Source organism: Gavia stellata, chromosome Z, assembly GCF_030936135.1.
Source record: "Gavia stellata isolate bGavSte3 chromosome Z, bGavSte3.hap2, whole genome shotgun sequence".
NCBI lineage: Eukaryota > Metazoa > Chordata > Aves > Gaviiformes > Gaviidae > Gavia > Gavia stellata.
In genome coordinates, this window is record NC_082637.1 from 25,008,517 (window position 1) to 25,031,841 (window position 23,325).

The window sequence follows — 23,325 nt, forward strand, 5'->3', positions numbered from 1 at the left end:
GTGCTCTGCTGCTGTAGTCTCTGGTCTTTATCTCTATGCTTGAAATATTGCTTGAGGTCTTTACAGAGGGAAATGGATATGTTTTTTGTCTGCTTGCAATGTGTTGTGCAGGGTTTCATGTCAGGATTTGGGTATATAGTGTGCAATGATGTTAAACTGCTTTATTACTAATGCACTTTAAAGGAACCTGAATAGCCTAAGGGTTTGGTATCTTAAAATAGTTTAAATATCCTAACAGCTTTCATGATCCTGATTAAATTTATCAAAGCCATACTGATGACAGAAGGTTCTTAATATTCTTTTGGGATTTTTTAAAAAAATTGATTTTAAAGAAATCTGCACATAGAGAAATTATTAAAATTTCAGTGTTACCTTGGACTTATATTTACCTACCATTTTTATATACTTAAGTTTTGGGGTTTTTTTTTTTTTTTTAGTTTCTATAATGCTTAAGAGTGGCTCACTGTTCTGGTTTGAAGCTACAAGAATCACAATGTCATTTAAAAAAAAAAAAAGCAGGGAGGGACAGGAAGGCCTCCCATTAAAATTAATAAGTTGACATGTTCTTGGTTTGGGTTTATTTCTATGCTCACACATCCCCTTTCTAATTTCTGTTTGAGTCTTAATGTTTCTGAAAAGATACTCATAGTCCATAAGGGAAAAAAAAAATATTTGGAGACCTGTTCATTTGGAAAAGTACTTGATCTTTAATATCACTTTACACTGATTACTGTCTTCCTTTATTCTTTCTTCTGTTTTGTTGCTTTTGATACTGTTAACTTAAGTGCTAGCTTCACAACAGGTATCAGTCCTTCGGAAAATAATTCAGAAAGGTATTTTTGAAATTGTTTAAGGTACAGCCTCTACCTCTGTTGTTACCTTTGCTAAATCCCTAGAAATACATTAAGTGGGAGTAAGTAAAGCAAGAGAGAAGGCCCCTAGCTTACAAATTTGCAGAGTATTCCTATGCTGATGCTTGTTGCTCACTCTGAATGTTAGAAAGTGAATTGTGCTTTATGTGTTACTTTGAGTTTCCCTTTGCTGTTAAAATGTTGCGAAGCCATAGATCATAAGTAGTATTAAAGATAAAAACAAAAATAAAAATTTAGTTTGTTTCTATAAAACCAGATAGTTCAAATCCTGCAGGGCTGAATACTAATAGAGGTAAATAGACAGGGTTTTCATCTCGGGGAATAGATCCCAAATAATTAGTTTATTGGGCTTTACAAGAGAAAATAAGGTTATGCATGACATATGAGAAGAAATGAAATATAGATTGTTCCAATATATTGAATGAGACTTACAAAACTTGAAGCATTACAGTTACTGAGAACCTACCACTCTGAATTGGCTAAAGTAAATTACAAAACTCTTTACACAGGAATATGAGAAAAATTGACAATGATGTACTAGGTCTTTCCAGTGGGAAATCAACACAAGGGAGAGGAGATTTGAAAACTTGGAAAGGTGGGATAGAAACTGAACTTAAGTTCTACACAGATTCAGGGAAACTCGAACCCAGATTGTTTTTTTCCTGAATTGCCCAGTTTTAAACAGTCTAGCAACCATGCATTTTCAGTGACAAGCAAAGAATGCTCTTCAGAGTTGAACAAAATTAAATCAATGTTTTGCAGAATAAATCTACTTTTGCTTCCTGTTGAAAATCGCTAGGGAACCACTGATATTAAATAAAGTTTGGCCAAAAAAAGAAATTAATACTGCTTCCTGTAGACACCACGCTATTATATTTCAGAAAAGTCACTTCAGCCTAGTTGTTGCGACAGTATTGCTTTCCTTAATCTTCATCCCCAAGGAGGGTGAGGAGGAAGACTTCCGAAGAAAGACTGAATTTAGAATGAAAAGACTTTATTGGATGTGGCCTGCTATTAGTCTAGCAAATCTACTTTAATAGTTCTTGTTGTGAAGTGCTAGCAGTACTGCTTAATAGAAAGAAAGGATGAAAAATAGTATTTCATAACGGGGGTTGCTGAACATAAGCATTCGTGTGATAAAAAAAGCTTAAGAGTAGAAGTATTTGAAAGTAATTTATGACCAGTTCCTCTTTTAATTCAAAATGTCATGTTTCCAAAGTGTTACAAAGTTTTGAGTAGCAAAAACACTTATACAATAGTGAGTGTTTGCCTTTCTCCTCTTCTGCTGCTTCTGCATTGTAACTCCTGTCCTGCTACAGCTTCCCCCTTTCCTGTGTGCACGCATTCCTCTAACAGCACTTGCGACATCCTTTACCTGGGAAATAAACTGGAGCTTTAAAAGTTTTGCTTGTGCCACAGGTGGTGTAAAACACAATCCTTGCGCAGCTTGTTCAACTGCGGGATAAGCCCTGTGGCAAAGCTGAGCTGTAGCTACTCGTTTAATAGCCCAAGGTAAAATACCGAGAGAAAAGATCCTTGCTTCAGAAGGATGCTGGTGCCCTCTGGGTGCAGGGGTGTTGGAGGAGTGCTGGACAGACTGGGAGCAAAGCGTGGTCAGGTGAGGTCAGCTCTGTTCTTGGGACAATAGGTTTCTGTGTACACATGTGTATTTAAATGCCTCTCCCCCTAGCCTTAGATTGCCTTCTTAAGGATTCCTAACAGTGCACAAACTGGGGCTTTAAAACTTGTTTTTTATCAGGAGAAAAGATGTTTAATTAAAAAGCTGCTTTTCTGTAGTGGCTGTTTTTCTTGATCTCCACAAACTTCAAAGGGCTGTCTAAAGTCAGAGGGTTTTTAGCTTAAATTGTCTACAGATTTTAGTTTGCTGTGTTCAGAGATGCTTAAATAGAATTCATGGCAGAAAGTAATGTGAGAGGTGGAGAAATTAAATGAGCTTTTACCATGGAGGGAGTTAACCTGGCAAATCACTCGGACAAGCAAATCGAATTGGCCTTGCTTTCATGTCCCATTGATGCGTCTCAGTTAGCACCGCCGTGTGTGGTGCAGCTCTGTTCAGTTTCTTCAGCTGCTCTGGTGCAGCATTTGGAGATTGCTATCTCCCTTTCTACTTCAGAAAGGTATGAAAGTGTATTGCTGGGAAGAGTTTTGTATTTTGCAGAGCGCTGCAGCTAGCTCATTTGTTTTTATACTGTACTGATAAGCTCTGCAATTAGATACAAAGAAAAAAAATACACTTTGTTACCTATAGTTTGAACTTATCTTGCCTTCTGTTATCTCATCAATAACTGCCGGGAAACAGACTTCCTGCTGGGCTAATTGTCTCTAATTGTGGTAGGGCTGTTATCTTGCTAACCTTGAATTGATCTTATACACATACTGGTGACATGAGACATACAGATTTCATTTTGTAGCATCTTCAATCCAAAGAACCTAAAGCACTTTACATTAATGAAGTTACTTCATGATATAGTGAAGAGCTAAAAACTAAGAAATCTTGGGATGTATGTATTTGATGTACTGAGGCCGCACCTCGAATACTGTGTTCAGTTTTGGGCCCCTCACTACAAGAAGGACATTGAGGTGCTGGAGCGTGTCCAGAGAAGGGCGATGAAGCTGGTGAGGTGTCTGGAGCACAAGTCTTATGAGGAGCGGCTGAGGGAACTGGGGTTGTTGAGTCTGAAGAAGAGAAGGCTGAGGGGAGACCTTATTGCTTTCTACAACTACCTGAAAGGGGGTTGCAGAGAGGTGGGTGTTGGTCTCTTCTCCCAGGTGACTAGTGACAGGACAAGAGGAAATGGCCTCAAGTTGCACCAGGGGAGGTTTAGACTGGATATTAGGAAAAACTTCTTCACTGAAAAGGTTGTCAGACATTGGAACAGGCTACCCAGGGAGGTAGTGGAGTCGCCACCCCTGGAGATATTTAAAAGATGTGTGGATGAGGTGCTTAGGGACATGGTTTAGTGGTGGACTTAGCAGGGTTACGTTTACGGTTGGACTTGATCTTGAAGGTCTTTTGCAACCTAAATGATTCTATGATTCTATTTTTTTCTTTTCTAGTATTCCTGCTTTGATCAGCTTTCCACCTCTGTCATCAGTCATCCAAATATGCTTAGCAATTATTGCTATTCCCATATAACTAATCTGTGGTTGATTTAAAATTAATTTGGGGATTCTCAGTCTGGTTTTTGGGTCAGAGATTCATCATGCTACTAACACTAATTAGCAGAAAGATCAACAGCTTTATGGGCCATGAAGAACAAGCTGTTTTGTTATCCGTGGGTTGGCATGTGCTGTGTGCTGCCAGGGCTTGGAAACAAACATTTTCCCTGTTCATACAGGGGAGCAGTTGGCAGTCGAAGAAATCCAGAGTTTTCACAAACATTATGCTGTATAAATTTTTTTAATTAATATTGTTGAAAATGCGGATTAGCTCATTAAGCCTTACAATAACAAATATTTGATACAACTTGGTGGATGGGGAGAGTTGTGCATAAAATCACATGACTTGTACCTTGAAACCTCTTTGGAAACGGTACCTTCCCGTTCTGTACAGCTGCTTATCATAACTGCGATGTGGTTATCTCAGTGGCAACATTTCTAAAAGGTTATTTTTATTAATGATAGCCAATTGGTGTAGATAGGGGGAAGTGCTCCCTATTTCCTCAATTTGTTTACTGACTTCCAATTATGGGACTAATTAATTACGCATGTGCCACTCCCTGAAAAGCCCTGTGATTTCATACCTGTCTGGGGATACAGCTTGGTGGACTCTGTTGGCCTGTCTCTGGCTCCAGAAGCCAGGGTGCTGTGGGGTGCGGGGGAAGGATGGCTGCCAGCTCCGAAGCTCTATCAGATGTCCCTTTTAATAGGGAATTTTATTTCCTGCATTTTCTTCCCTTCGCATATCAGAGCAGAAGTCTGTTTCAAAATGCTTTCATCTTTGTGATGCATGACAGGACTGGAGGTACTCAGTTTAGAGTCTTTTCAGTCGCAGCTGCCTGAGGGCTCTCCTGGACAGCAGCAGAGGGAGGGTAGCAGCCCAGCACCGGTGCTAACACTGGGTACAAAAGGTGGGAAAGGTGGGAAGGTTCAACAGCCAGGTGTCCATGGGGACAGGCACAACATGCTTCATTCAGTAGCACTGCCTACCCAGAGAGTGTCCTGGAGTCTTTTCACTGCCTTCCTCAAAGGCTTCCTTAAAGGACCATACCATGTGTTAAACTTCTTCCAGAATTAGTCGAAAGAGATAAAAATAAGCTATTCTATAATTGCACACCTGAGAAAATGTTCTTTTAAAGCATGAAGTATAAAGCTGTCTTCTACAGATGAAATAAATATATTCTGCTATGAAATACGCATTTTTAAATGGTGCACTGGTGATTGAGGAGACTTTAGGTTATATTTGTCATTGTCAGTTACCTTCATCATTTAAGGCTTCAATCAACCTGCATAGTTGCATTGATTTTTACTTCCCTGTGTGCCTAGCCAAGATAATTTCCATATTCTTTGACATGTCTGGAGTCTGCATCATGTCATAATCTGAGATGAGGACAGAAGATATAGTATTCCTGCCTCATTATTTTTGCCTTTAACTCCTTGACTGCTGCTTAATCGTGCTTGTATCATTGGAACATGAGAAGTTGATTGTTGTTGAGATCAAAGCAGACTGTAGCAGTAGAGTGCCTAATTAGCAGATACATTTGCAAGTTGCCGGTTTTGAAGGGTGGAGAAGTAGAGTTTAACCCTCTTTGGGACACTTATAAAAGCAGCTTGAAAGTTGTTAAGAGTCATTTGTCATAGTGGAAAAAATAAAATGTGGAGAAAATGAATACGCATATTAGATTACTGAAGTTGGGTGCTTTAACACAAGTTGAATGTACACCTTGAAATGTTTGAGAAGAGGGAAAAGCACTTTCTATGCTTAATCCTGAGAATGAAAGGCTTGAATGGAAAAGTTTTAGCTGTTTTCCAGTGAAAACAGTGGCAGGCTTTTCTATTAGGAAACTTTTCACCTTTTGAAAAATCACTATAAGCATATAGTTACAAATAATTTCTTTAATTATGTGGCGTAGCAATGTATGCCTGAAACAAAAATAGGGGCCATAGTAGGGACTGTAGAGAAAATAGTGTGTTGACACATCACTTCATGCTTGTCATTCGTAATAGAGTCGCCAGGCATTTTCTGCGTAGTACAATGGAAGCCATTTGTTTCATATCTTTATAATAATTTTTACGAAGCAGGTAACAAAAACAAATGTTGAGATGGTAGAGAGTTGGGAGCCAAGAATATTGGCAGCTGACTGAAGTAGCTGTTCACGTAGTGGTTGAACTGAGCAACGGTGAATTTTCTGAAGTTCTTAAAATTAGAGCATGTGTATTCTAGGCACAACTTGGTTGCAAGTCTGCCAGTATTTAGGGTTGCAGATAAGAGCTATCCCTGAGCTCTTGGTGTGCAGGATTCTTGTTTTTGCAAAATGGATTGTATATCAGAAGGAACAGTACAACTGTTTCATCATCACTTTGATGTAGTACAGTTTAACGTGCTTTTGGTAGCATCATGTGTTCAGTCTGAACTGTAAATTTCTGGTTTTCTTCTATTATCAGAGTTTCAGAACTGGACCTTCAAAATTTTCTAGAACAGGTGTAAACTGGGAAAAAAGTGTGAAAGGAAAGCAGGAATATCTGTATATTGGGGTTGTGTTGTAGAATGGACCGGCAGTCTGTAAATTTTGGAGCTACATGTTAGAAGTATGCGGAAAAGGCTCTATTTGTTGGTAAGATAAAGAAAAGGAAGCAGCAGAATGTGCCCATCTCTGAGCTTGCTGATAAATAAGATATCTCCAACTAATTGTTTTTGAGTCGTATTTCAGTAGAGTTGGGAGGTGGGAAAGTAGAGTTGTAAATGGTAACTTCAGGATGTTTTTCCATCATGTAGGTATCAGTGTCACTCTCTGGCTAACACTGCTATTGTGGTAGACATTTTTGGTATGGAAAACTTAAAAAACCCAACCAAACAAATACAAAAACAACAACACCCCTCCCCCCCAACCCAAACACTACCTTCACCCCCCCAAATCTACATAAAACTAGAGAGATTTGCTGGTGATCCCAAATACCTTTCAAATATTTTATTGCTGTCACAGTACTTCAGTAATAGATTGCAAACCGTCAAAATATAAATGTAACTTCAGTGAGTATGTTAGCAGAGGAACTTTGAGTAAGTTCCATGTGAGCAAAATTCTGTGTTGTCTAAAGTGTCTTTCAGTGAGAGAAATTGGTTCCAAGCATGGAAATGATATTTATTTCTGGGAGGAAAGCTAACTGTATGTGAAGATGTTCTTGGTAATTGACTTATAAACAGTCTTAATTCTGGATACCTTTGTGTTAATGGTGGCTTGTTTTTTTATATATATTTTGGATACAGATCTCAACCTGCATCCTACTAGTTTCTGGTCCAAAACTGGATGTCTGGTTTTGCCAATATTGATGAAATTTTAATACAGATTTATTGCTTTTTTTAAGATCATAATCTCACCCCAAAGTTTTGCCTTTGGGCCACATTTATTTCATGCATGACCAGATACCACTTCTTAATCTAATTTTAGAAAGTGAAACCAAGATAGCATTTTAAGGACATTTTGTAGTTCATCTAAAAGTGAAAAATCTATAATGAGTGTAATGGGATTTTTTAGAAGGGCTTCTTGTACAGTAACAAAAGAAATTATAATTGAGTCAGTTGTAATTACAGGCTTAACTGAGTAATGTTACGTTTAGTGGACAGATTGGTTGAAAGAAAAATTTCACCTCTTGCATTAGACTGGGAATTTGGCATTGTCCATTAACTTCAATCATGTGCAGCTAAGTAATATGCAAAACATGCTAATTTTCTTCTGTTGTGGGCAATAAATGGGGCATGAATAAAATGGTAACTCTTTTTTGCCTGCTGGTAGTCATTTGGAATTTAAGTAAAGTTTGTTGGTGCAGCCACGGTAAAATAAGGCAAAATATTGAAAAGTTTCGTAATGATGGCTTTAAATCCAACCATGATTATTTTACTTTCCAATTACTGCTAATGGGAATTATGGGCTTCAATTCCCCACCTCACTGATGTGAGAACAGACCCTAAAATTTACATCTTCCACATAATTTCCTGCAGCTGGGCTGTCTGCAACAGTTAAATTTGAAGCAATAAAGCAGAGTGCCCTAACCTGATAGTAAAATATAATGTGGGAGGCTCTACGCCTTTCACTTGGCAGCTTTCTGAAGCTGTAGTGAGGCTTCAGCTATGTGTGGGAGTGAAAGTGCTGGCATGCTGTCTCCAGCTTTGGTTTCCAGTTCCCACTGCTCCTGCTGCCCCGGCCGTTTGCTCCTGGCCGTGGCTGCTCCGTCACGTGCTGGGGCTCCCACTGCTGCTGGGGAGCTGAGGAGGCAATGGGGCCGCTTCAGTCGTTCCTCCATTCTGTCAATGAACTGTTCTCTCTGTATTTTTGGGAGAAAAGCAGAAGGAGTAGGAAGAAGTAGTACCCAACTGTGTTCCTTTCAGTGCGTTTCCATGACCCATAGCGATCTGCAGTAGGGGGGCCAGTTTTGTCTTCCACCATGGCTTGTTCCCTTTGCTCTGAGGTAGCTCATGCTCATAAGGCTCCCCAAAGAGAGGTGTGGAGTGAGCAACCTGCTTGAAACTGCTTGGTGAATCTGATTTGACCACAGAAGTCAGTTCTTGAGGTAAGATCAGTTATTTATTTCAAAGTAGTAAGGGAGAAGAATCTAGCTTTCTGAATTGTTTTTAAATAATCTGCACTTATGTCATAAGTATGTATAATTGATTTATCAAAACAATTAAGTGAAATAAATATTTCTTGGCTCTTGCCTTAAAGGTATAAGGATGGCGAGAGGCTATTTTGAAGGCTGCTATTTCACAGCAGCTAACACATAGGTTGATGCTTGCTTCATGTGGTACACTGTAATTATATGCACAGCTTCCGCTTTGGACTAATTGTGTCCATAGTTACTGTCAGCCCAAATCCAGACGCTTCCATTTTAGCAAAGTACATACCTGTCTTCCATTTACAGTTGTGTAATAGAGAACTGCTTTTAATACTTTCATTAAAAAATACTTCCATCAAAAACTTGCAAGATGCTTCCTCTGTATTTATCTTTACATTTTGACTAATTACAAAGCAGCCTTTCCAGCAGTGTAATGTAATCTACACTGTCCTTAGTACTTTTGTAAAGGCAAAAACTTCCTTAGATGCCAGAAGGTTTTCTCCATCATACGCAACTGTGAAAACATCAGACTGCTGAAGATTTGAGACAAGTAATTTTGAAATTACGACTCAAAATGGAAGGTTTATAGGCATTAGATTTAAGCTGATTTAGTAATTCTCAGCCATCCCATTGGGATATGGATTTGAGAGGGAGAGAGAAAGGAGAGTAGTCTAAGTTATTACCATTCCGTAATCAAATTAAGTCACCTTTCATCGAAATGCATTTTGATAAATGTGCTGGACTAACAAGGATTGCATTCAGATATGGTAAGAGATGCCATTGGTAATAAACGGTGTTGTGACTTCAGGCTGCCTTGATAGTTTCAGGCACAGGAGGGGTAGCAGAGGTGCCCGCAAAGCCTCTGCAGGAGGCATGGGAGGAAGTCAAAGACCATCTTGGGACTGAATGGGACAGCAGTACGGGGCCAGATGACTCATCTGTAGCAACAGCTGATGAAAGTAATAAGAAAATTCCTACCGGTGTGGCAATGGTCTGTTGGTTACTGGAGGTTACCCTGAACACTGGCAGTGTTTATGTGCTGTATATGGGCCAGAATGTCGAATTAAGATGGAAGGAATGAGGTGGAGTTGAGGTGAGGTCTTCCTCTCTGTCCCCCATGAGTCAGTTTGCTGAAAAAGGAAAGTCACTGCTTGGAGCATTAAACTTGAAGGCAGAAATGAGTGCAGTGTGAAAATCAATAATGCATTTCAGCTCAAGTTTTATGTGTAATACTGATACTTAAATCACGTAATAGCAAGGGAAAGCATGGACATGTGTAAATTCAGGGAGTTATTAAGAAAATATAAAAGGGAGAAAATGCATACTATTATGAATCAGACTGTAGCAGGAAAAAGTGTAGGAGTACTGTAGGGGCAAGAAAAAGGAGGACTGGATAGTGTAAGGGGATTACTGAATTATTTTTTTTTTAAATGGAGGAATCCAAGGAGAGTTGCTCACTAACTCATTGTGGGCAGGGACTGTTTTGTTGTGTGGTGGTTTAACTCTGTGGCACCCTAATCTCTCAAAGTTGAGTTTTGGAAGAATTGTTTTTCTCTTAAGAAACGCTGACATTGACATTTACTTTTGGAAATTAAAAAGCCTCATTGCAGAATCACAGAATCACTACGGTTGGAAAAGACCTGTAAGATCATCAAGTCCAACCTGGGAGAAAAAAAAAACAAACAAACTCAAAAACCCACCACACAACAACAACAAGCCACAACCCACCCAACACCACACAGCACCATGTCCATCAAGCTACATCCCACAATGCCACATCCACACGCTCCTTGAATATCTCCAGGGAGGGTGACTCTACCACCTCCCTGGGCAGCCTATTCCAATGTTTCACTACTCTATTGCATTCTTGTAAATTATGTCTAACTTTTCCTATTTTAAGAAGCACAGTATTAAAAGTACAGTTGTTATTTTCTGGATGTTTTGTTGCAGTTGGCATTCTTGTTGATAACTGCTAATCTCCTGGTAGTATCTCTCTGCATCTAGGTTAGTGTTATTCCCAGATAAGAGATTTACCTGTTACCATCTTTTTGCATAAGCCATGGCTATTTTTGCTTCTACAGAAAGCATATTTATTATATGCCATTTCTGTGTTTAAAAGCATATATGGATGTACTATGAAAAGAAGAACTGGAGTTCAAGACAGTCTGCTACACTTGCCTTAATTTCAGTATGTTGTGAAATTTGTGGTGCCATCAAGGCTGCTGTTTGGGGTAAGGATGGGAGGAGAGATCATTCCAGCATCACACATGCTCATGTTTTCATTGGCAATTTTGATTGTGTCAGCTGCCTAATTAGCTACTCCACAGGCCCTCCAACGTTATTTTAAATATTTCTAGAGGTTAATCGTGCAAGAGAAATAACGGAATATTCAAGTGAATTCTTACAGTGCAGACACTGGCCCTGATGCTGAGTTAATCTATTCTGCTTTCTTGTCAGTCAGGCAAAATCATACAGTTGAAGGAAGGGCTTAGAACAAGATTTTTGTTGTTGCAAAGGGTAGGGTTGCCTCTCCTCTAGCCTCTGTACCAAAATATCTTGGGCTTCCTTTCAGATGTTTGAGCAAGTTAAAAACTGAATAAAATATAGGTGCCTCTAAAGGACAAAGGTGGCTATTAGAGATGTTCTGTGTCAGCGTAGCCCTTGCATATGGTAAGGTGCAGAGTACTCTACTCTGCTGAGTGACTGACTTGAATAGGAATCGCAATATTAGCTCTCCATGTTTTGGATCTGGCTCCCATTTAAAACAAATGGTAAGTACAAGCATTAATAATAGCACTCATTTCTCATGTCTTTCTCCTCTTAGGTTTCATTGACCTCTTATTTAAATGTTTTTGGCTTGGGATCCAAACATAAACAAAACTAGATTAATTTGTGGACAAAATACAAATGATTGCCTTCAATTTTTTTTCCTTGGGAAGCTCAGTGGGATTAATCTGAAATGAAAATCAGTGCAGTCTGGGAAAGGCCTAGTGTCTGACAATGGATTTCAAGACTAGTTTCAAACCCCTACTAGAAAAGACATTGGTTAACTGCAGAGGGATGCTCTTCCCCAGATTTTAACAAGCGTTATTAAAACACACCTATTTCTTGCTTGCTTTCTCCTTTGTTCTAAAGATCAGAGGAATACTCTATTCCTTTTCAAGTATTGATTCCTATGATGATAAAATGCCCTAAGTGATCAAGTTGCAAATTGTTTAATGTAACTTTTCTGGTGGCTTCTAAAGTGGGTTAATAAGGAGTTTCTAACAGGGATTTGTGTAATCTAAGTCTACCTGACAAAATAGATGTTGCCAAAGTGTTTTACTGGTGTTACCATCAGTGATACAATGTCTTGTTTGGAGCTATCTTGACTTTGCTGGAATTTTAGGAGCCTTCTTGCAGACTTTCATTACAGTGTTTGTAGTCTGCATTCTAGCCTGAGAGATTTTTATAAATGGGGACCCAGGACTAGGAAACATCTGGTTTCACCCCAAGAAACTCGTCTTACCATTGACTCTCAGGAGAGGTGTCAAAAAGCAAGTAAAACAAAATGCATAAATGTCTTTTGATGTGGAAAGCATTAAAGAAATAAAACATAACTGTTTAAATGCAAGGTATGTATAATTTAGTTTTTTCCCCTCACTTTTTAATTCTCTTTTTTCCTGCCTGGATGAGAAGGAATTAACCTTTTGAGGTGATAGAAGCTGAAACTGACTGCATATGTCGCTGGCATATTCCAGGATTGACATGAATGGAATATCAAAGAAGTGGACATTGCAATCAATGCCTTAAGCTTTTTATGTCATCCTTTTAGTTAAGGATGGTGGGAGCCTTTGTAAAAAGGTAACCAGAATTTGACAGAAACAGGCAGAGAGAGCAGATGGGAAATCAATTCAGTTTTTCCAGTTCTGGAAAATGTTTCTTGCCCAATTATCCAGGATAACCACAGCTTTCTTGTACATTTTTCTTCTAGTCATGGGCAAGCTGTTAGCAAACTGGGTGAAAAATGTCTATGGGTTCCACTTTACCAGTGTAACAAAGAACAGTAACGCATTTTCAAGACTAGTTGGGAAGCATTAAAAAGACTATCCTGTGCTGCTGCTTGGTAACTTTCTAGACAGTCAGTTTCCAGAGACCTCGGCAACTCTCTGTGGATCTGCTGTTAAAAATAAGGTTATGAAGCTGAGGTCTTTGATTTTCTGGCAAACCTGTGCCCATCTACCAGAGTGCAAATTGTGTGTCAACGGTCACGCACTCCATAGTTCTCTGAGGTGACAAGATCAATGAGGTGGGAGTTAGTAATTTCAGGAAACAAATGTTTAGGATGTGTGGTTTGGAAGATGGTTTTCATTTGAGCTGTTCAATCAAAAACTTGCATTGTGTTTTTGAACCTAGATTTGATTTAAAAAAACCCAAAACATTTGAATTGTTGCTTTGCATCAGCTTGTTGGTCTTCTAAGAGACGTCAGTTGCTTTAGTACTGTGATTTTTCTCACTTTTGCATAGTTTTCAGAGATAACTAAGAACTTAAGGTGGCCATATTTGCTAAGACCAGTATATAGCCTCCTGTACTGTTTCTTGACAGTGGCTGAAAGTACGCAAAAAGGAACAGTATCATTACATGCTTGTCCTCTTAATATAATTCCCTGAGTATTCTCCCTGCTGTTGGTTTGCAGCTCAGGGGCTTCCTGAGCCAGAGATGCTTTCTGCCTAATTAGTACCTGCGGGGAGAAGACCCAGACCAGGTGCCAATACTTTGATTGGGGGTCTGACCTTCTGTTGCACTGGGCCCCAGCTTGCCTGGCCATGGTGAAATGACATGGCTGGGCGGTGAGCCCAGCAACCCCTGAGGAGAGGCCTATCAACTGCTCCCTGAGAGCCCAATGTGAGCGCTCCTGGGGAATGGCTGGCCCACAACTTGGTGTTCTCTGCTTACTTGGGACGCCAGATAAGGATACTTTCTTGGGAATTGAGTGATACCTATTAGGTAGATTATAAGGCATGTTGGAATAGAAGCATAGTCCCTGCTCACAGGGTGGTGTAATTGTTATGCACATAGTAACTGCCTTATTCCAATAAACCTCACTTTATACCTCGGGCTCGGAACCTTATTCCTTCAAGGGGTAGATAGCGGCATATTTTTATTTTATTTTCATTTTTATTTTATTTTTATTTTTGGCTAACCTTCAGAACTTAGGTTTCTTTGGGTCAGACCCACCATTCTGGATGTTTGCATCTGTTCTTGCATTAATTGTCTTTCTAGATAGGAAAAAGGTACAGTTGTAAGAATATCGAAAAAATGAAATTTCCTAAGAGAAGTGTAGCTTATGGAAGGGTGATATTGAAGGGTTAGCAAGTGAATAGTAGGAATTCTGTTTTGATGGAATCCTCTCTGGTCAGGGCTATAGTGAAAGAAACAAATGTTTTGGAATGGTAAGACCCTTATCTTATAGTAAACTCTGTCCATTGCATTGCCTCATCTGCAGCATGTAATATTTTAACACACTCTTTCTTGACTTGACAGGCAAGTATCTGCTTCCCAATGCAACTGGACAGCAGCTGTGGCAACCTGCAGAAACCTCTAATCTTGTTCGCATGCGCTACCAAGCACTTGGGCAGTCAGCACCTTCACTTACAGCTAGTTTGGTGAGTAATTTTTTTCAAAGCTAGGAGTGGACAAAAATCTGTCACATCTCTACCTATTGGTGGGGGACGAGGATCAAAGCAGAGTTTATTTCCAGAACAACCTCTCCTCCTTAAGCTGCATTTGTAAAGTACCTGATGCATCCCTGCATACAACATTACTTAATATGTTGAGTGCAGCTGAATAACATTTATGGTAGCAGTAACTCTGAATTGGGTTACTGGATTTTGCATAAAGTCTGAGCTGAATGTTGCATTAATATAGCTGTTTGCGTTTAAATGGTTTATTTCCTAAAAAAAAAAAAGCATGCTTTTTAAGACGTCAGTAGATGGTAACTGTCCTTTCTGCTGAGCATTCTTTTCTATCGATGTCTTTGTTTCCACTTTCTGCAGGACTCTGTCCTCAGGAGAACATGCGTGTATGAAGCATGAGCTTAAGTTGTTTGGATAATATTATAAGGGAACAGATGCCTCATACACTTGAACTTTCAGCTTTTTGTTTTCAAGCATCCATTATGCTGCTTTGTGCTTCTGTGTATTAAGATCTTAAGTCGTGTTGAAATTTAATGCAGGACCCCATATACTAGCCTATACTTTCCTTCAAAGAATTACTTTAATGAATATATTTAAAGTTGTATAAAAACAGAAAAGTTTTATTGTTTCCCCCCCTCTTCTGCCTTTTGGCTGATCTATGTCTGCTTTCTAGGGGAAACTTGCTTTTTTTTTTTTACACAAAGTTCGGGTTAAAGAGGCTATGATCAGACAATGCTGAACAGATACCACCATGCCAATTTTTCATATCTTATTGGTATGTAGATGGCTGGTTTCTCCGTGAATTTATCTGAAATAGTATTTCACTTAAAGTGCAACAAATCTGCACTTACAAATGTAATCACTGTTTCTGCTTAGTGTTAGTGTTAACTGTTTGTGGCTCTTTGGGGGCAGATGTGGTTTATTGGACTCCATGCTTATTACAAACACTTGATTCTATTGGAAGCTCTATGCTTTGAGCCCTAATATTTTCCAGGGAACTAAGTATCAACCTATGTATTTTTGCTTTCTAGTTTATTAGGAGAAACATAGTTCACTGTGAAGGAGTATTCAGATTATGTGTAGTTGAAATGAAAAGGAAAGTAGGTGAATGGTCAGAAATCAATTTAAATTGCATCAAAACCATACATTTTTTTGTTTTTTTTCTGTAGTTGGGACTTAAAAAGCCAATTTATTCTAATGATCTAAATTAACTAAATTTAAAAAGTGCTGTGTTGCTATTTGATTATCTGTTTCTGTTTGCACAACTATTAGGTGTCAAGCTGCTAGCAACATTGTGCTTTTGTTTTGGTGTAATGCTTAAACTATAGGAAGAGGAAGATTGAGCAGCATTTTGACAAAAAGTATTTTAAATGGTCATAAAACAACAGACTAATGAACAATTCAGTGAGCCATGCTTCCGTAAGGGCCTTTCACTCATCACCTATTGAGTTTTATGGCATATTTGTCCGCCACAAGAGTTCTTCCTTCCTGTCTCGCCACATTTTTATCTGTGCCTGAGTGCAGCTTCTTTCATGCTGGTGCAAAGGCAGGTGAGATCCTTCTATGCAGATCCAAGGGATTGTGCAGGGGGTGGAGATGCAGGTTCCTCAGAAGCATTTATGTCTTACCTGGAACTGCCAATCAGACTTGCCTCCTAAGGAGGTTGATGTTACATTGTCACATAGTCAGAGCTCTTCTCAAGCCTCCTTTGACAAATACTTTGACGTCAGGCTTACGAAAGACTCTGGCCTTTGCTTAAAAGGGGCCATAAATTAGGGGTCACTCCCCCTCCTCCCCCTTTTTTTTTGTCTTGGTTCGGTGCTTTGACAGAGTTGAATTTGGGAGGCCTATTGATAAGTTCTAGCAATGGGATCTTTTAATTATGTTTAGGAAAGAGTTTGACCTTATGTAGAAGAGATTTGTGTGAAGAATTTCCATGTAGCTGTTCACAGTCTGAGTTGAAATTATTTAAAATGTAATGTCTTGCTCATTTGAAAAATTATTAGCCCGTTATTAGTTTCTCTACTAGGACCTATCATTCTTGATGGGGTTGATACCCAGCTGATGTGGACCTGACTGTAAGCAGTGATTATGAGCCAGTATAGACAAGAATGGCAAGTGAGCAGCTCAAAGATGTGTACTAGTGTTTAGTGGAATTGCAAACGGGGTACAAAAGACTTACTTTTCCCTTTCTCTGTGAATAATTTGTAAAAACTTCCCTAGATTACTTACTGTGTCACAGATGTAAATCCTTTCTGTGGGAAATTACAGAATTTTTAAGTGAGTTATGGAATATGGATTAAAAATGGGCTGCGGGTGTTACTTTAGATTGAGTGTAATAGCTATGCATGATTCACGCCTGTAATACAGGCAGTTGGACTACGAATTAAAAATATAGAACCATATAAGTGGGTTAGAAATGTGTATGGGGCAGGCTGATTTTCAGAGGAATGGGCAGTGTACTGGATTTGCTGGGGGCTCTTAATTCAGAGGTAGCTAAGTGATAGCCTTGTTACTCTCCTGCTTCTGGCAGGAGCATGTTGAGCCCTCCACAACAGACAGATTGTGCAGTGGTCATGCCGATGATGGGAGTCTGCAGAGAGTGTTAATGTGGATTTGGAAACATTGAGAAAACAATACAGAATGTCTTCAACACTAAATAGAAAGGTGAAGCTGAGCTGTAGAGCAGTTCTGCTTTAGGATGTTCTCGTAGGTCCAGTGTTGGTCTGGTCAGTCTCTTCCTCTCGGTAGTCAGTGGAGAATAAATGCATGCTCCTGGAAGGCAATTCAGAATGTGTGTCTCAGTGCTGAGTTTTGTGGGAGTGTTGGGAAACTGTGGTAGAGCTAGCTTATCTGACTCGCCCTACAGGCTGGCAGTCATCTTGCCTGATTTCAGGCATCTATTGCAGGGTAGCCTGGACTGGCCCCTGAAAGTGCTTCTTTTTGACTGAAGTGGTTTGGGAGTTAACTTAAGAGTTCCTGCCTCATTCAGTGTCCAAAGTTTGGGAGTAATTCTCCTGCCCTCTCTCCCAGCCCTCCTACTCCACAAGTGTCTACAAATACTTACTGCTTTGACTTGTCCATTTTTATTACTGCTAGCACAATTTTGGGAAAATAGTTCAAAATAAATTGAAATAAAGCCATTTTTATTAATATTTCTTTGTAATAAGCTGATGTGATTAAAACTATAATAATGAGTCTGAAACTGCGTGAGCACTTACTTACCATTTTATAGGCAGAAAGGTGTTTTGTCTGAGTGGCATGGATTGAATGAAGTTCCCAATTCTAACTTTTTCTGGATAGCTGCATACATAAAAACAGTAGAAACCTGAACATAAGGTGTCTTTATGATACATGGTGATAAATGTGTAGATGAAAGGACAAGAATTTGTTCAAATTGATAGGGTAAAACTTATGTAGATTTGCTTTGTCTTCACCATGGATTAATATCACACCCCTGTTCTGTTTTTCTGTTTTTTTTTTTTTAAGAAAAAAGTAATCTCCTACTTTTGTTACAAATCTGTAATATAAAAACTCATCTACACAATATACGTAGGTGAGCAGGCACTTCTTCATTGCAGCGTTGGACGCACAGGGGATCGCTCCACCTAGTGTGCGTGCTTAGTTTCTCCGCTACAGAAGTTAAATACAATCAAAGTACACGTATTCATCATATTTCCAAGAAACAATTAACATATTCATACAATTTCCGAGAACTCATTAATATATGTAAATGCTCGTGACGCATGCGCCTCCAGGTACATAGGTGGTCATCTAAGGTCCTCTGGTGGTCGTCCATAGTCTTCCTCATGGTGTCCTTTAGTTGAACCCAATCTTTGCGCATGCTCAGGTTGGTTGCAAAATTCCATTTTTGGAATCTTCTTAAGTTTTCCTCGGTTTACTGACCAGGCCTACAACTTATCATTCTCTTGACAAGCAAACTTTACCTATTCACAATGCTACATTGTTCAACAGTTAGTTTATGATTAAATCACAGATAAATCACACCTAGTTACCTTCATACAGAATATACATAATTTAATTTTTATTAATCTCTCTCTGGATTATACTGTTCTATCAATATCCATACTTAAAATAATCAATGGTTATTTCTATTAATATTTATTGATTGGTGTTCTTGATACTCGAATCAAGATGGGAAAGGTAAGGAATTTTCGGAGCAGCATCACTGGTGCATATCAGGTCACGTTGTCACAGGACTCAAACAAGACTTTCCTGTTCAATTCTTCATTGTTCCATCTCGTTACTGTTAGTTCCTTAGTATGGAACAGCGACTTCCTGGTGAGGTTCCTATGGTTATTGTTTCTAACTTAACAATCCTAACTTATGCATTTGTATTTTATTTATTAATCATATTTAACCTTTCTATATGATTATATTTTGATTATTTAAAAGAAATCAGAGTATTTACAACACTTTAAGGAGCATTAAGTTTTAAATTTTGTTTATCTATTTTGTATAAATTTAAAAAAACAAAACAAACACTTCTCACAGTCCAGAGAGCTTTTTAAGACAGCGTATTTCATGACTACTGAATGGTAACTTGCTCTTTGAAATATCCACTTAATGAAAATACACTCTAAACAAATCCTCAGATGAAACATATACATTGTAATACACTTGGCTTTTAAATTCAACCAAGACTGGTTGTGTAGCTTCAGCTTTACGGCGAGTACTGAGCATAGGTGGAAGATGAATATTCATGGTATGAAGTAAAGCTAACTCTGAAAGGCATGTTGTTTCTTGGAAACTTGAAAGATGTCAGTTAAATGACTAAATTTTTACTTCGTTTAATAATGGAACATCTTTGACTGCTTGTAAATAGTATCTAGAAACTTACCAAAACTGGAAAACTGGCCTTCAGGAATGGCATATGCCCTTTCCTAGTAAGCAGTGAAGGGATGTTTTGTCTAGGTATGACTAGAAGCATTTGCTACTTTTTAGCATACTATTTACCTCTCTATTTTTTTCAAGATTTACCTCCTGATTTTTTTTTTCCCCAACTTCCTCCCCTCCCCCCCACCCCAACTGCCAAAATACTGTTGCCTTTCCCAAAACAACAGAAGACTTAATTTGCAAGCATCTGTACTTTGGTATACTTGCTTTTTATTGCCCCTTTATCAGTGTTAATTTGTAAGAATCAGCTTACAGAAGCTGGAGGGTGGTAATTATATAAAGCGCTGTTTTATAAGATGGGTTGCTGAAAGGAAACAAAATAAGAAATGTTCAGTGTCTATGAAAAGCAGTTTTACTTCTTCAGAAAGGGCTTTGCCGCCTCCTTTTAAATGGTATGATACTGAGAATAAGTAAGTGTGTCTTTGTTAAATATGCCATTAACTTCAGCTAAATTGACATAATGTTGACAGTTACTATGAGAACTGTTTCAAAACTAATTATGCTAATTAGACTGTAACTACCAATAATTGCATGTATTCAAACAGCACACCAACACCCTTTTGTGTGTTTTATTTCCCAGATGCAAGACAGCCATTTGTTGCCTGAGAAGCCACAAAATTATAGCTTAGATAATAAATGATTGCAAACAAATAAAATACATTCTTTAGAAACACTAATTGGTTAGATAAGTGAATGACAGTATCAATTGTGTTTGGACAAACCACATAATTAAAAAAAAGACCTTTACTTAAATGTTTTAGTTTAGAATTGTAGGAAATTTTTCAAATCATTAATTGTCTGTATTCAGTTTTAACTAATGAGTATCAGGCATAGCTGAATTTATTTTTAAATAAACTTGTTAGAGAGCAAGAGGAGCCTGCATCTGAAACTCGGGTTGCTTTAAATTTTAGCTCTTTCTGTCCATGAATTCAGGCCTAAGATTCTTGGTTGTGTCTGTGAGCAGCTATTTAATACTCTGCAAGTTAATAAGCATGTACAAGGATGGTGCTTGTGAGAAACATGAAGAAGACATAATAGAAATTGCCTAAGTAGCTAATTTTGAGTCTGTCTCTAAAATCTCCCCAAAATATTTAACTACATTTCAGAAATACTGAGTGTCAACTGAGGAAGTTATTTAAATGCTAAGCCATTGTATAGATTTGCTTGCCATATTCTTGTTTGACTTAAAACCAGCTCAACATCTAAGACTAATCACTGAGAATCTTTTTAAAATGGAAAGTATTTAATCCTATGAAATGCTAAAATTGCCAAGTAATGGTAGCGGGTTTTCCGTGCTTCAGCTGCTTCTAGCTTTTCATACTAGAGTGTTGTTCTCCCTTGTGTATTTTGTTTCAGTAACTCCTTACCCATGAGTATGTATTTGCATTCATATTTCTTTGTCTGTATTTGCCTTCTAACAAATTCTTAATTGCAGTTCTAATTCAATAGTTAGTTCTAATTTAGTAGTAGAGAGAGGGAAATGAACATCCATCTTCATAAGCACTCCTTTGTACTCAATATTTGTACACAGCAAAAGGCTGGAGTAGACCTGGTCCACAGCCATGAAACTGTAATACTTTCTGACAAACTGATGCACGGAGTTGATGACTGGACACTCTGTTTCACAAATATATATCTTTATTTCTCTGTATCATTATTAAAATAGTCACTGCACATTTGGGTTTAAAATACATTTGTAGATGACAGAGTTCTAGATGTTTGACTCATTTCCTAAATTGTCTCATTAAAACTAATGCCTTTATTAATTTTGATGCTTTTCTTGCTCATTCTTGGTGGATGAAATACAGAAGTGGTAATGGCCAGGGTTAACTCTCCTCCCATAAAGAGCTTTCGATTTCTCAGAACTGAGAACACATCTCGTGCTGCAGAGTATCGTTAGTTAAAGAATAATGGGAAAAGTAGGTAATATAATAACCTCTTATAGAAGGCTGACCTAGGTTAAAAAGTCTTGCAGGCATATCCAACATACCTGCCAAACATACCCACTTTGTGGTGAAGTAGGTCTCCTCCTGACAGCCTCAGTTAGCTTCTGGCTGTCAGGATGCATTTGAGCATATTCTGGAATTGAAGGGACATATTACTCTAAGTACTTTGCACAGTTTATTAGAACTGAATGTAGGTATAATCCTTTTCTGTAGCCTATTAATGGTACAAAACCAGTAGAGATCAAATATATGTAAGAGCTAGCAATACATCTCTATTTTGCATGATGCTTCTATTTTCTAGGCACCCCATACAATGATCTTCCTCCCTCATGAGAAACTTTCCCTGAATAGCAAAAAGGCTCACTAGGACCAGTTTCTGCTTCTAGATAACTAAGAAGCTATGGCTGTTAATCATTTTCCTTAGCCTGTGTTGTCAGCTGAGCATGCCTTATTCTTTTAGATTTTAATTTGCTCTGCAGGACCTGCACAGTCAAGATCAGTAAGCTAGGTTAAATGTAGTGCTTCACCCCTAGAACTGAAGCTTCTGACTGTATGTTAGTAGTGACTCTGAATAAGGGCTTATTCAGCTTGTCTGCTGAGATATTTGAGTTCTCTGTGTGTGGTGTTAGTGATGGTTATCTTAAAACGTCATCTAGAATTGTGTTACCAGTATCTCTTAAAGAAAAAAGTAGAAAAAGTGGAAAGTGTTACAAAAATGAGGCCAAGAACTTTTATGCTTGTAAAATTGGCTACATGAGAAACAAGAGAGTAATGGTGGTTTGGCAATGAACTATACAACCAGAAGAAATTGATGTGTAATAATTTATAGTGTTTGAAGTTTAGATGCATTTCTGGGAATACAAGCTTTCTTGGCTTGTTGTTCGACTTTCCAGTTATCATCTAAGCATAAAATGTTACAATCTGTGATTAACAAGGAATAAGACTCAGGAATATAGTGATGGACTTTTCTGGCCTTAGATCAAAAACTTCTGCAACCCCTTAAGTGATTTGTAGGAGTAGAAATGGGAGTGGGATAGAGGGTAAAAAGGACAGGGAGACCAGGAAGAGCAGAGACTGGAAAAATGACTGGCACAGGGATGGATTTAGGAAAATTTAGCTCTAATGCTGTTTCCTGGTCCGCATCACAAAAAGCAGAAGAAAACTGACTACTGTGATTTCATTGTCTAGCCAGTTAACATGTTAATTCAAACACTCATTCATCTATAGTTTAACATTTAATGAGAAATTATTTAATAACAAGTTGCAAGGAGATTCTGCTTTGCTTGAGGAGCATGTGCTGATGTACAAATCTGCCATTGATGGTCTGATTTCTACTCTTGGAAGTATGTGATAAAATTATAAACTGATGTCACTCACAGCTCTGAGTTTAAAATAAATGAGATAAAGTAGGGATGGGAGAATACCATTATAAGAGTAGGAAAATAGTTGTATACATTTCTTCTGTCTGCATACAGGATCTGAAGGCATAGTAAGAGGTGTTGATAACCTCAAAGTGAGTGCTCCCTGTATTGCCTAGGTGGGTAGCAGTAGGTTAGGGTGTTATTTGGAGTTCTTTTGGGGCAGTTACAACCTCTCTGACTGTTCTTAGCAGTCTTAGGAATTTGGTACCTGTGCATAATTAGGATGAGATGATTAATAAAAAAAATGCTGTAGGTACTGCTCCACTGATCTGAATGTTAATAGTGCAACTCTACATTGTGAAAAAACTGAATTTTGAGCTTTGTAGAAATATTTTTCCTGATGCTGCTTGAGAGTAATTACCGCTGTAGAAAACTTGATTTCTGCTGTGACAGTTTCAGCTAACAGAAATACAAAGACTGAAACTCTTCGAACTTCCTAATGAAGTTTGGCCTAAAATGGTGGACTTTGCTTGGAAGCTGATGACATTCCTTTCTGCTCAGTTTTTTGCTGTGGGGCAGTATTCTTATATTAAGGGATAACTAGATAGGGCACGTTTTTAAATTGGTGAAGTAACATTTTTGTTTTCCTCTCTGTATGTCAACATGTTCTCACGCCTAGGGTACTTGCAAAATGAGTGTAATGTAGCAGAGGATGCAAGCAGACAGCGTGGGAACAAAAACTCTCATCCCTCAAGCTGAAGTACT

General features: G+C 38.4%; 1 protein-coding gene across 1 annotated transcript in view; it reads left to right on the plus strand.

Moving 5' to 3' along the window:
* MAST4 (microtubule associated serine/threonine kinase family member 4) overlaps positions 1 to 23,325 on the plus strand; it is a 304,832-nt gene that overhangs the window by 62,493 nt on the left and 219,014 nt on the right. The window contains exon 3 of the mRNA XM_059833920.1: positions 14,185 to 14,306. Coding sequence (XP_059689903.1) covers positions 14,185 to 14,306 — 122 coding nt within the window. The remainder of the gene's footprint in view (positions 1 to 14,184; positions 14,307 to 23,325) is intronic.